Here is a 14,279-nt window from a genome sequence, read left to right on the forward strand (position 1 = left end):
ATTGCCACACCTAGCTCAGTGGACTCAGGTTACTTCCGGAACCTGCAACGAGTTTGCACTGACCCCTGCACTAGGGTCAGTGCCCTAAATCCAGACAAGTGACACCAAATCAATGACTGCATGGCTGGCGGGTAAGCAGAATGAGACATTCACAAAGAGCCCCAGAAAGCCAGCTAAATATGAAGCCACACTAGGCTCTGCTCAGCAGTTTGCTTCTCTTCTCCAACCTCTCGCCATCGACTGTGCCGACAGAAGCACCTCTACAGAGACTAGCCATTTAATTGCTTCGCCTGGCCTCAGTTCTTTTACTTGCAGGTTGCAGCAAGAGTCACAAACAACGCAGTGCACTAATGCATGACAGGTGAAGGTGCAAACAATAGCATTTGTGAAGAAGCCACAGCTCTGAATAAAATAATGTTAATGAAATGTAATTGTAAAGCTAATTGGCAGAATTAGCAGCTGTTATGTAAACTGGTTAGACATTTTGCATCGTCCCTTATAAAAAAAAAGCATGAACCACTAGAGGTACATGTACCACAGGTACTAGAGGTACTCCAACTAGAAAGAATCACTTAATTAAATATTCAAAAACAGTGTTACGGTTCAAACTGTGTGTAATGTTACAGTGACCAAGAGTAATAAATATACTTTTTAAATAAAACCTATGTCTTGTTTTAAATGAATATTAAGGCCTAGTGTGCTAATGTCGTTGTGGCTTGTGCAGCCCTTTGAGACTTTTGTGATTTAGGGCTGTATAAATAAACATTGATTGATTGATTGATAATGTAATTTAATGTTGGTCATTATGGTGGTAGCCAAGTGTTTTCAGAGGGGGTACTCGGTGAAAAAAGTTTGAGAACCACTGATATAGGGTATTTATCATACTCATGACAACAGTGCTGACTTGCCTGGACAACCCAAAGAAGTAATAGTCAATCCAAATAAGTTATAGTCAGGTAGGGTTGCCAACACCCAGACTTTGAAATAAGGGACATTTCGCGGGCGGTCAGAACATTTTTGGTGTCCCTTATAAAATTTGGGTGACCTCTATTTCAGTTTGGGCCTGAAAAAATGCTTAGAAAATGCTTAAAAAATGCCAAAATGCTTAGAAAACTGACCTTTACACCTCCACTACACCACTGTTGCACTTACTGTAAGTCCTATTCATACCATAATCACAAGAAAATTGTATTCTTCAACTATACATTTATTTTTTCAAAATGTGCAAAACAGAGGGAAACAAATAAAAAAAAAACAATTGGGATGGGTGCTGGATCAAAAAAGGAACTTACAAGAAAAAGAAAGAAACAAAGGTCCGCACACACTGCCACAGCAGTGTGAAAAAGAGCGCTTGCTCGAAACGTCATACTTAAATCAAATAAATCCTGATCAATGTAAAATGTGCAAAACAGAACATTTGCAGTTTCTTCAAAAACATTTGCCATTAAACAGTTGGCACACAAGGACCAAACAGAAAGGTTGATAATATGGATGTTAACAATGTCCATGTGAGATGAAAGTCAATGCCCGTAAATGTACTTCATGGGGTGTTAGGGCCGGGGGACGTCATGGTGACAGTTCTGATTGATAATAAAGAAAAGAAGATTAGGAAAAACGTATTAGGAGTATGTTAGAAGCAAGAGCCCGTGGTGAAAAAAAAAAAAAACTAAAAAAAAAAAAATACATATATATATATATATATATATATATATATATATATATATATATATATGTATATGTGTGTGTGTATGTATATATATGTATATATATATTAGGGCTGCAACTAACGATTAATTTGATAATTGATTAATCTGTCGATTATTACTTCGATTAATCAATTCATAATCGGACAAAAGAGACAAACTACATTTCTATCCTTTCCAGTATTTTATTTAAAAAAACAGCATACTGGCACCACGTTCTTTCAACTTGCCAAATAGAACAAGGCAAATGCTACAAAAATATATTTTTTTATAAAGTGCACATAACATTTATATTTTTTCTCAACACAAGAACCATTTAAAGTCTTCCTTTTAAATAAGGAGCCAAATGAATTAAACATCGTAAAATAAATAACAACAACAACAAAAATGTATAAAGTGCACTTCTGTTTGTAGCTGAACGTTAACAGTTAAAAAAAACAATTTTGTTTTGAACATTTTCAGATAGGAGGCCTTTCCAATTATTGTCAAACATTAATAATAATAACCTATTCAAGTCTTCAGTTTGAATAACAAAGAAAAACATAACACAAACCAAGTGTTTCACAGGCTTTGCCAAATGGCTATTTAACAACAGGCCAGAGAGGTAGAATTGGAGTATGAAAGAATGGTTGTGCAGGAACACCCACATTCTCACTGACTTACAAGAAACTGTGCATTACAATGCAAAAATGTTAGCATGTCCACATGCTCTGGGCTAAGGCTGGCTCTCTTCTTGGAAGCGATGTTGCCTGCTGCAGAGAAGATGTGCTCAGATGGTGTTGAGGTGCCAGGAATGCACAAGTACGACTTTGCTAACCTGGCCAAGGTGGGATATCTATTCTCATAGCCTTCCACCAATGTAATGGATTTTCTTCCTTGGGAAGGGGCTTCTCTCCAAAGTATGTAAGGACCTCGTTCCTCACTAGGCTATTGGGATCCTCACCTTCCCCCTCTCTATGCGCTTCTTCACTGCTGGTATCAGAATCAAGGAGTGAGTCAAGTAAAGAAAGAGGAGTTGTAGGTGCAGGAGCAGCTACAGTAATGGTGGATGTAACACTGGTTTGCTCATGGACACCGTTACACTGCTGCTGCTGATCCCTTCTCACTTCGAATGCCTCTGTTTGCACTTTGGCTTGCACCTTAAAGACCTGCTCAGGCATCAGAAATTTTAGTTTTCTGAACCTCGGGTCCAGGGCGGAGGAGAGGATCACCGTGTTCGGTGCTGTGTCAGAGAAGGTAGTCTCCTTCTTCCATCACTGTTGAAGCTGCTCTGTAGCAGTGACTTGGAAAGCCTGAACTGCTGCCGACTCGAAGACAACTGTCTGGGTGGACTTGTGGAGGTACTGCAGAGATTGTCGTGTATTTTTCCCCACTCATAAACATAGTGGCACATTCAAAGGGTTTAAGGGCTTTGGAAAGCTCTTCAAGTAGGTTCCACTGGTCGGCTTTTAAGTCAAGGTACCGTTTGCCTCTCTGTGTAACAGTCGAGTCGGACAGCGTGGCAGTTACAGGCCACCTTTGCTTAAGCAGTCGGCTAATCATATAAAATGTGCTGTTCCATCTAGTGCTTACATCTTGAACAAGCTTGTGCTGGGTTGTTCCCATTTGTTGCTGTTTCCGTCTCAGTTTGTTGCAGGCTACCTCACTTTTTCTGAAATGTTCCACGAGACATCTTGCAGCCCCAACTGCTTTTTCAATGTTTGAGTGCTTCAGTGAAGAATAGATCGCTAGCTGCAAGGTGTGCCCAGCGCAGCGGACTGAAGACCACCCATGCTTCTCCTCAAGAAGTTTTGCTGCAGCCACTATATTGGTACCAATGTCATGTACAATAGCAATAATTTTGCTTGGGGGAATTTCAAACCTGGCTACGACCTCTTCCAACTATTCTGCAATGTTGGATGCTGAATGTCTTTCCTCTAGTGGCATGGTCGTAAGGCAGATAGACTTCATGTTCCATTCCTCTCCAATGTAATGGCATGTAATGCCAAGGTAGGCTTCCGTAGCTACACTTGTCCACACATCAGTAGTCAGAGCAATTTTGCTCTGGGTGGCTTTAATGTCAGTCTTCACTGCTTGACATGTCTGCTCGTACTTCCTCTCCATCAGTTTGGTAAAATGGGTCCTCGACGGAAGAGTGTAACCAGGGTTGAGGACGTGAATCATTTGTCTGAAACAGTCATCCTCCACCATTGATAGTGGCCTCATGTCAGTTACCAACATATTCAGGATACCATCAGTCGATGCAGCCACTTGCTGTGGTGTGCAGACCTTCCTTTGTACGAAGTCGCTAATGCTGGGTTGTTTCTTTCTGAAATGAGAGAAACCATATAATGAACGTACATAGTAGCATCATTTACATGTAACTCGATACATACCTAGTTGATTTATTTAATAATTTCTGACGTAAAAGGCACATTTTTTTCATACCATGGTCACTGTAGCGGCTACTCTTGCGTTCCAAAAAGTTCGAAAAAATACAAATAAAGTAATGCAGAGTAGTCTTGAGGAGGAGGTGTTTGACTCACTAAATTCCTTAATAAGCACTCGCGGAGATATTTCTAGATTCAAAATGATCATAATTTATTTTCCCAAACAAAAAATATTCTCAGTGGTTGACTTCAACATAATCAAAATAACTTATTTAGCGTGGCTTCAAAATAACTTGTTTTAGCGTGGCTTGTTTAGCGTGGCTTTTTTTGGAAGAAGAGGAGGAATGCCGATGTTTTTCTTTTTTTCTGAACTTCTTAAACTGCCTCTGAATCTTCCTGGGACACCACACAAATGTATCCTTTGGTTCAAAGTGAAGGTAGGCATAGCGCACCAACTCCTGGCATTGTTGTTTATCCAGAATCGCAAACAGGAAGTAGTCAAGTACGCTGTGTTTAACACTGGTGAGGTTTTTCTTGACCAGAGTCTCCTCGAGGAAGAAGCGAACGAGCGGTGCCTGATAGTGCTCAAATCCTAGCTCGCCCAGACTCTTTAAGATGCGAGTGATGCGCAGGTTGTTGTGCAAGTTCTGCTCAAGGTTCCTGAAGCGCTCTTTCCAGTTGTCTGCTCGTGTCACTTCACCCGTCTCTTTGTTAACCAGGCGGACGCCGTAGAAGCCCAACATGAGTTCATAGGACTCCACTAGCCTCTTTTTTGCATCATCATTACTCTTAAAGGCCTCAATTTCCTTCTTGGTGAGTTCAGAAGCCATGTAGTTTACCCCTGGTTCTCGGAGTGGAAACAGCCACTGAATGTATGAGTGAACTCTCTCCAGCTTTTTGTAGTCATTCTTCCATTCTTTGAGGAACGATTCAATGTAGACATTATCAGGTGAAGAGGGGAATTTATTGATGTAAAACTGCAAATTGTTCATTTTGTCCTCTGAGCACTCTTCATCTGCAAGATTGGGGTATCCTCTTCTGTAGTTCTGCATGTCCTTTGCTGCCCTCATGTTTCTGGGCATGTGATGCCACGATTCTGAAGTCCAACCAGATTTATTTTTGTCTTGACTGGATCGACGATGTTGACCATCTCTGGCCTGGTCCTCTCCATCACTCTCTGTGTCCCAGGTCGAGTCGTAAACACACACACAGTCGTCCTCCATGATTGCCGTCTTAACTCTGACTGGCATGATTGCAGGTGCACACCTGAGACGGCAGCTGAACACGAGGACATGCTGAGAACGCGCATTGCTTCGCGCAGAGGCAGACTGGGCGCGTGCACGAGGAGGCTAAATGAAATAAAGACTTTGATGACTGATGTTAGAAATGCTGATAAAGTCAATGATGCATTTGAAGTATTTAAAGGAGCTGTGGATAAATTTAAAAATGCTCACAACTTTGTGCAAGAATTCTTATCAGAAGAGGAAAAGGAAAATTATTATTATGACTGGTATGAACCCAGAATAATAAATTTGAATTATTTTATGAAAGATGTTGAAACATGGAACAGAGAAATTGCACAATCAAAAGTTGGACCACTGGACAGCATATCAAATGTATCTCACAAATCAAAGTCTGCCACTGGATCAAAAGCCTCCAGATGTTCCTCAGTATCCTCAGAATTAAAAATTGCCAAAGCGGAACAAGCTGCTACAATGGCTCGAGCTGCTGCACTTAAGGAAAAACACACCTTGCAACTGGAGGAAACAAAGCTTAAAGCAAAGACGGAGCAAATAGAGTTGGAAGCAGACCTCGCAGCATCAACTGCTAAAATAGAAATCCTTCAAAGTGATTTAATTCATGAAAGCCATGATGTGGCTCAGGAACCTCCAGGTGATGGCATGACTGAGTATTATGATTCTCACCATGATACAGAAACTATGGAGAGCAATGTGGACTTTATAGAGTTCGGTGCAATACCCAAGACCCCACTTCACCAAACCATCTTAAGTCTCCACAGACCTCTACTTAAAAGGAACACCAACACATCAGAAGATCTAAATAAACCTCAAGACAAAAACGCAACTGAAAAACACAAGACCCAGATTGTAAATCAGACTCAACCAATAAATCACTCTGCACAAGATAATGTGGTTATCAATGCTGCTCATAATAACTTGGATATGGTTATTCAAAGACAAAGTGACATCGCAAAACTCATTGTCTCACAGCAAAAACTGTCTCTACTACCAGCAAGAGAGATTTCGGTGTTTGATGGTAACCCACTGGCATATCAGTCTTTTATCCATGCATTTGAACACTTGATTGAAGACAGGACTGATAATGATCAAGACTGACTCTACTACCTTGAGCAGTTTACCTCTGGTTTGCCAAGAGACTTGGTTCGCAGCTGTTTGCACATGGAAGCCAGTAGGGGCTATAATGAAGCAAGGTGCCTCTTAAAAGAACACTTTGGAAATGAGATGAAAATATCGGGAGCTTATTTGGAAAAAGCCTTGAATTGGACAGTGATTAAAGCTGAGGATGGGAAAATTCTGCATGCATATGCACTGTATTTGAGAGGATGCTGTAATGTAATGCAAGATTTACAGTATTTGGAGGAACTTGATATCCCATCGAACTTAAGGCTAATTACATCCAAACTACCCTACAAACTCAGAGAAAGGTGGCGAAGCACAGCTTATGAGACACAACAGAGAACTGGCAGGAGAATCAGATTTAACAACTTTGTGGATTTTGTGGAAAAGTATGCCAAGATGCTTTTGGATCCGTTGTTTGGAGACATTCAGGACCAAAAAACAACAAAAAGGCCTCTCCCAAGAAGCACAAGTGAACTAAAACCAATCAGCCAAATAGAAGCAGCTTTGCTACTTCAGTAGCTGTGAATAGAGAGCCAGCAGGATGCACTGTAAAACAATCATCTGTTCCAAAACAACCTGCTCAAACCACACCCAGTGGTATCATCCCTTCATGTGGATATTGTCATGGCAAACATGCTCTGATTGACTGCTCACAATTCAAAACACAGTCACATGACAACAAGGTTGACTTTTTAAAAAGGCATGGATATTACTTTGGTTGCCTACTAAAAGGTCATCTAAGCAAAATTTGTAAAAGAAGATTAATGTGTCATGTTTGCAAAATGAAACATCCTACTGTACTTCATATTCCAAATGAAAAAGGCCCAAGGCAGAAAACTCAAGCAAAGCCCACTGCTGAGACAGAAGAAACCCTTATAAGCATTGCTCTTGTTTCAGCCGGTGATGCAACCGGGGCCGGGAAAGACTGTGCACTTGCAATCGTGCCAGTCAGAGTTGTATAGTGGTGAGTATCCCCGCCTGTCACGCGGGAGACCGGGGTTCAATTCCCTGACGGGTAGCCAATTGTAGCGGCTACTCTTGCGTTCCAAAAAGTTCGAAAAAATAAAAATAAAGTAATGCAGAGTAGTCTTGAGGAGGAGGTGTTTGACTTACTAAATTCCTTAATAAGCACTCGCGGAGATATTTCTAGATTCCAAATGATCATAATTTATTTTCACAATCAAAAAATATTCTCCGTGGTTGACTTTCAACATAATCAAAATAACTTATTTAGCGTGGCTTCAAAATAACTTGTTTTAGCGTGGCATCAAAATAACTTGTTTAGCGTGGCTTCAAAATAAGTTGTTTTAGCGGTAAACAAACTGTTTCACTCCTCACTCCTTCAACATGATAGACAGACAAAGGGCACCCAGCTGTCCTGTCTTCTTAATTATAGGAGGAGGAAGTGGCTCACCAGCGTGAGCAGCTGAAAACAATCAGTCAATCACAATGAAATCCAAAACATCCAATAATTCATTAACATCATTCTTGACATTATTTGATTTCATTGTCAAACAATTAATAAATAAATAATATAGATAGGCTCCAACTGGCTCCAACATCCCGGCCCCTAATTGTGTGCTTTAGCAAAATAATTACATAAATAATAATATTCACAGGAGCCATAATAGAACAATATAATCCAAAAAATTATGTTCTTCAAATTCAAAATTAATTAAGTTACTTGAGTTATTAGTCAAGGGCAGCACGGTGGCAGAGGGGTTAGTGCGTCTGCCTCACAATACGAAGGTCCTGAGTAGTCCTGGGTTCCATACCGGGCTCGGGATCTTTCTGTGTGGAGTTTGCATGTTCTCCCCGTGACTGCGTGGGTTCCCTCCGGGTGCCCCGGCTTCCTCCCACCTCCAAAAACATGCACTTGGGGATAGGTTGATTGGCAACACTAAATTGGCCCTAGTGTGTGAATGTGAGTGTGAATGTTGTCTGTCTATCTGTGTTGGCCCTGCGATGAGGTGGCGACTTGTCCAGGGTGTACCCCGCCTTCCGCCCGATTGTAGCTGAGATAGGCTCCAGCGGCCCCCGCGACCCCAAAGGGAATAAGCGGTAGAAAATGGATGGATGGATGGATGGTTATTAGTCAAGTCTCATCAAAGTCCATAGTCATATCTGAAGCGGTCATATCTGAAGCGGTCATCGAGTCATCGAGTCTGGAGAACCGAAGCCCCCCTCAGTCCATCAAGCTGCTTCCATTAGCAGGCAGAGTTCATCTATTGGTCGTTGAACTGTGTTGGTCTTAGTTTTAACCAAAACACTTCTTACAAAGGCTTTGGCATCTGGAAATGTCTTTACTTGTTCCATGGTCTTGGGTCCATGGTCTTGTTATGTGTTTCCTTGTTCCATGGTCTCGTTGAATGTTTCCTTGTTCCATGGTCCATGGTCTTGTCCTTGGTGGAGTCCTTGATTTTGTTATTTTTCTCCTTTTCAACTGTTCTGTGCTTGTCTTTGCCATCTCCTTTTCCGGCGTATGGGAATGTGTAAGGATCAGCCTCTAAGGGCATTGGCTCTTGGTTAAAAGGTAAGCTTCCCCTCCGACCGTACAGATCTCTGAGTTCCTCCGTTTTGTCACGTTTGTCTCCTTTGTCCTTCTTGACCTTTTCTTTATCTTTGTCATGGCTTTTTTTGGAAGAAGAGGAGGAATGCCGATGTCTTTCTTTCTCTCTAAACTTATCCTGAGGTGTGACTTTGTATTTATCCTGGAAAGGCAGTAGCAGAGGATCGTGTCCATCTTTAAGAAAGACTGAACTTGAGGCGATCTCCATAGAACATTTATCCTCAACTGACATCTCATTTTTCTCCTCATATATGTTCTCAGAGAAATCCTGGTTATATTGTCTGATGAGGAGGTCCTTCAGCTCAATTACTGAGATTATGTTAGTTGACACTACAATGGGCCCAGCATGTTCTGTAGCACTGCAACTGAGTGGTCCAGTTACCACCCATCCCAGTCTGGTTTGGACTGCATATGGTCCATTCTTTTGACTGTTTATTATATTCCACGGCTCCATTGCCCGAGGAACATCAGTCCCAATAAGAAGTTCAATGTCTGCTTCAATTTCTTTTAAGTCAATGCCACCAAGATATGGCCACCTCTTCAAGTCAGCCTTTGTGATGATGTTTTTCTTTGAGACAGGTATCTTGCTCTGTGTGTACACTTTCGGCAGGTCCAGATATGTGAACCCTTCCAAGTCTCCAACCTCCAGTCCTCTGACCTCATAGGTCTTGCAGGCTTTTTTCCTGTCCCATTGTTCGCAAAATAATTTCTGTTTTGCGTCCTTTCACATTCAGTCGGTCAATTAGATTCTCCGTGCAAAATGTTGCCGTGCTGCCTGGATCGAGAAAGGCATAGGTCTGAACATACCTGTTCCCTTTTCCGGCCTTAACTCTGACTGGCACGATTGCAAGTGCACAGTCTTTCCCGGCCCCGGTTGCATCACCGGCTAAAACAAGAGCAATGCTTATAGGGGTTTCTTCTGTCTCAGCAGTGGGCTTTGCTTGAGTTTCCTGCCTTGGGCCTTTTTCATTTGGAATATGAAGTACAGTAGGATGTTTCATTTTGCAGAACATGACACATTAATCTTCTTTTACAAATTTTGCTTAAACGACCTTTTAGTAGGCAACCAAAACAATATCCATGCCTTTTTAAAAAGTCAACCTTATTGTCATGTGACTGTGTTTTGAATTGTGAGCAGTCAATCAGAGCATGTTTGCCATGACAATATCCACATGAAGGGATGATACCACTGGGTGTGGTTTGAGCAGGTTGTTGTGGAACAGATGATTGTTTTACAGTGCATCCTGCTGGCTCTCTATTAACAGCTACTGAAGTAGCAAAGCTGCTTCTTCTTTGGCTGATTGGTTTTAGTTCACTTGTGCTTCTTGGGAGAGGCCTTTTTGTTGTTATTTGGTCCTGAATGTCTCCAAACAACGGATCCAAAAGCATCTTGGCATACTTTTCCACAAAATCCACAAAGTTGTTGAATCTGATTCTCCTGCCAGTTCTCTGTTGTGTCTCATAAGCTGTGCTTCGCCACCTTTCTCTGAGTTTGTAGGGTAGTTTGGATGTAATTAGCCTTAAGTTCGATGGGATGTCAAGTTCCTCCAAATCACATATGTCAGAGTCAAGGCCCGCGGGCCATATCCGGCCCGCGAGAAGGTTTTTTACGGCCCTTGGGATGATCTTGATTTATTATTAGAACCGGCCCGCAGACCGCAGATCTTTTTTTTTTTTTTTTTTTTTTTTTTTTTTTTAGACCGCAGATCTTTTACACGCACCAAGCGGATGCCGGTCCAAGGTTCCGAAAGGGGGCGAGCGGCCCGCCGGGACGCGCCTGCCGGCCGAAGGGCTGCAGCCCGGCCGTCAGTCGCGGAGCCCGCCGTGCCACGCGCGCCAAGGGGGCGGGCCGAAACCCGGCCCCGAGGCCCTGAGACTTCTGCTTTGTTTCCCCAAACCGCGCGTCACCGCCGGGCCCGCACCACCGTCGGGCTGCAGCCCGAGCGTCGGTGGCGGAACCCGTCATGTGCCGCGCGCGCCAAGCGGAGCGGGGGGGTCAAGCGGGCCGAAACCCGCAGGCCACCCCCTCACCACGAGGCCCTGAGACTTCTGCGTTTGACCCCTACGCGCGGCCCGTCGGGACGCGCCCGCCGTCAAGCCACGAGGGCCAGCCGTCGGGTCGCGGAGCCCGCCGTGCCACGCGCGCCAAGGGGCGGGCCGAAACCAGCGGGGGGTTTCGGGCACCCAACTCGCCTCCCTCCCACGGAGGGAGGAGGGGGGTTTAATGTGAACATTACTGTGCAATCACATATTTAGAGTTTTTACTCAATTCAAGTTTAAAAGTTAAAATTTAATATTTGTTTTCACTGCATGTTACTTCTCCTTAAACAAAGTGTTGTTTTTGATTTATAGATTTTTGCACTTTATTTTATTGTATTTCAATTTAATTATATTTTAAAAATATTTCAGTTGAGTGGATGATAGAAAATTGCTATTATTGTTTTTTTCTTTGAAGTAAATTTAGCCCACTTTTGCTAAAATAGAAAATATAGGCTACTGATGGTGCCTTGAATACCGGTTTCTTTCATTTAATGTTCATGTTATGGGGATTTTTATATAAAGGAAATTTGTCTTTTGTGTCTGTTGAAAATTAAAGATTACTGACAGAGCCATAAGAAAATATTGCTTTATTTATCTGATCATATTGGAATATATTTGTTAGGTTTTCAGTAGGTTCAATTAGGTTCACTAGACTATATGCGTCATTTAAAAATTTTTCAATGAACATTCGAACAGTCCGGCCCTCGGCTTGTAGCTAAATTTTTTATTTGGCCCTCCGTCCATTTGACTTTGACACCCCTGCTCCAAATACTGTAAATCTTGCATTACATTACAGCATCCTCTCAAATACAGTGCATATGCATGCAGCATTTTCCCATCCTCAGCTTTAATCACTGTCCAATTCAAGGCTTTTTCCAAATAAGCTCCCGATATTTTCATCTCATTTCCAAAGTGTTCTTTTAAGAGGCGCCTTGCTTCATTATAGCCCCTACTGGCTTCCATGTGCAAACAGCTGCGAACCAAGTCTCTTGGCAAACCAGAGGTAAACTGCTCAAGGTAGTAGAGTCGGTCTTGATCATTATCAGTCCTGTCTTCAATCAAGTGTTCAAATGCATGGATAAAAGACTGATATGCCAGTGGGTTACCATCAAACACCGAAATCTCTCTTGCTGGTAGTAGAGACAGTTTTTGCTGTGAGACAATGAGTTTTGCGATGTCACTTTGTCTTTGAATAACCATATCCAAGTTATCATGAGCAGCATTGATAACCACATTATCTTGTGCAGACTTAAGATGGTTTGGTGAAGTGGGGTCTTGGGTATTGCACCGAACTCTATAAAGTCCACATTGCTCTCCATAGATTCTATATCATGGTGAGAATCATAATACTCAGTCATGCCATCACCTGGAGGTTCCTGAGCCACATCATGGCTTTCATGAATTAAATCACTTTGAAGGATTTCTATTTTAGCAGTTGATGCTGCGAGGTCTGCTTCCAACTCCATTTGCTCCGTCTTTGCTTTAAGCTTTGTTTCCTCCAGTTGCATTTGCTCCATCTTTGCTTTAAGCTTTGTTTCCTCCAGTTGCAAGGTGTGTTTTTCCTTAAGTGCAGCAGCTCGAGCCATTGTAGCAGCTTGTTCCGCTTTGGCAATTTTTAATTCTGAGGATACTGAGGAACATCTGGAGGCTTTTGATCCAGTGGCAGACTTTGATTTGTGAGATACATTTGATATGCTGTCCAGTGGTCCAACTTTTGATTGTGCAATTTCTCTTTTCCATGTTTCAACATCTTTCATAAAATAATTCAAATTTATTATTCTGGGATCATACCAGTCATAATAATCATTTTCCTTTTCCTCTTCTGATAAGAATTCTTGCACAAAGTTGTGAGCATTTTTAAATTTATCCACAGCTCCTTTAAATACTTCAAATGCATCATTGACTTTATCAGCATTTCTAACATCAGTCATCAAAGTCTTTATTTCATTTAGCCTCCTCGTGCACGCGCCCAGTCTGCCTCTGCGCGAAGCAATGCGCGTTCTCAGCATGTCCTCGTGTTCAGCTGCCGTCTCAGGTGTGCCAGACATCATTCCAGGTAATCACACAGCTCAATTTAATGTCTACTTATTTCATTCTTAAATGTCCTTGCAACATCCTGTTTTATTGCATTTCACATCCACAATCTGTTCGAATGATTCCATACAGCGCAGCGGCGCGTTCATTCGTTCATTGCGTCATCAGCTGATTTTACTCACGGCCCGCCGGCTGCTGGCTGTCATCGGTGCAGCGCGATCTTGGTTGGTCTTCAATGAAGTTTGTTTACTTGTAGCGGCTACTCTTGCGTTCCAAAAAGTTCGAAAAAATAAAAATAAAGTAATGCAGAGTAGTCTTGAGGAGGAGGTGTTTGACTTACTAAATTCCTTAATAAGCACTCGCGGAGATATTTCTAGATTCCAAATGATCATAATTTATTTTCACAAACAAAAAATATTCTCCGTGGTTGACTTTCAACATAATCAAAATAACTTATTTAGCGTGGCTTCAAAATAAGTTGTTTTAGCGTGGCGTCAAAATAAGTTGTTTAGCGTGGCTTCAAAATAAGTTGTTTTAGCGGTAAACAAACTGTTTCACTCCTCACTCCTTCAACATGATAGACAGACAAAGGGCACCCAGCTGTCCTGTCTTCTTAATTATAGGAGGAGGAAGTGGCTCACCAGTAGGAGCGTGAGCAGCTGAAAACAATCAGTCAATCACAATGAAATCCAAAACATCCAATAATTCATTAACATCATTCTTGACATTATTTGATTTCATTGTCAAACAATTAATAAATAAATAATATAGATAGGCTCCAACTGGCTCCAACAGTCACTGCTGCCTAGTTTTTCTTGTTATATTCTTATTTTTACCGTTATATTTTTTATTCTTATTGTTGCTTTTTTATCTTTATTCTTATTGTAATATTTTATTTTTATTTTTCCATTTACACCCCCATTATTTACTTTTAACTTTTTAAATTCGATCTCAATTCTGTACACTACCGCTTAAATGTAAATGTTCCTGAAGGAACTCCCTGAGGGAATCAATAAAGTACTATCTATCTATCTATCTATCTATCTATCTATCTATCTATCTATCTATCTATCTATCTATCTATCTATCTATCTATCTAAATACGCCACCACATTAAAAAAAAAGATAAATGAAATAAATGGACATTGGGGATGCAGCATACACCAATAACAACACAGAAGTG

General features: G+C 41.6%; 2 protein-coding genes across 5 annotated transcripts in view; both read right to left on the reverse strand.

Moving 5' to 3' along the window:
* The window catches only part of LOC133646891 (lateral signaling target protein 2 homolog), an 83,991-nt gene that overhangs the window by 30,762 nt on the left and 38,950 nt on the right, over positions 1 to 14,279 (reverse strand). The gene's annotated exons all lie outside the window — the stretch shown is intronic.
* On the reverse strand, positions 4,420 to 5,295 carry LOC133645796 (opioid growth factor receptor-like; the record flags this gene model as incomplete). The annotated part of the gene is made up of 1 exon (XM_062040669.1): positions 4,420 to 5,295. A coding segment is annotated over exon 1 (876 nt), but the record flags the coding sequence as incomplete, so codon positions are not given.

Source organism: Entelurus aequoreus, linkage group LG03, assembly GCF_033978785.1.
Source record: "Entelurus aequoreus isolate RoL-2023_Sb linkage group LG03, RoL_Eaeq_v1.1, whole genome shotgun sequence".
Classification (NCBI taxonomy): Eukaryota; Metazoa; Chordata; class Actinopteri; order Syngnathiformes; family Syngnathidae; genus Entelurus; species Entelurus aequoreus.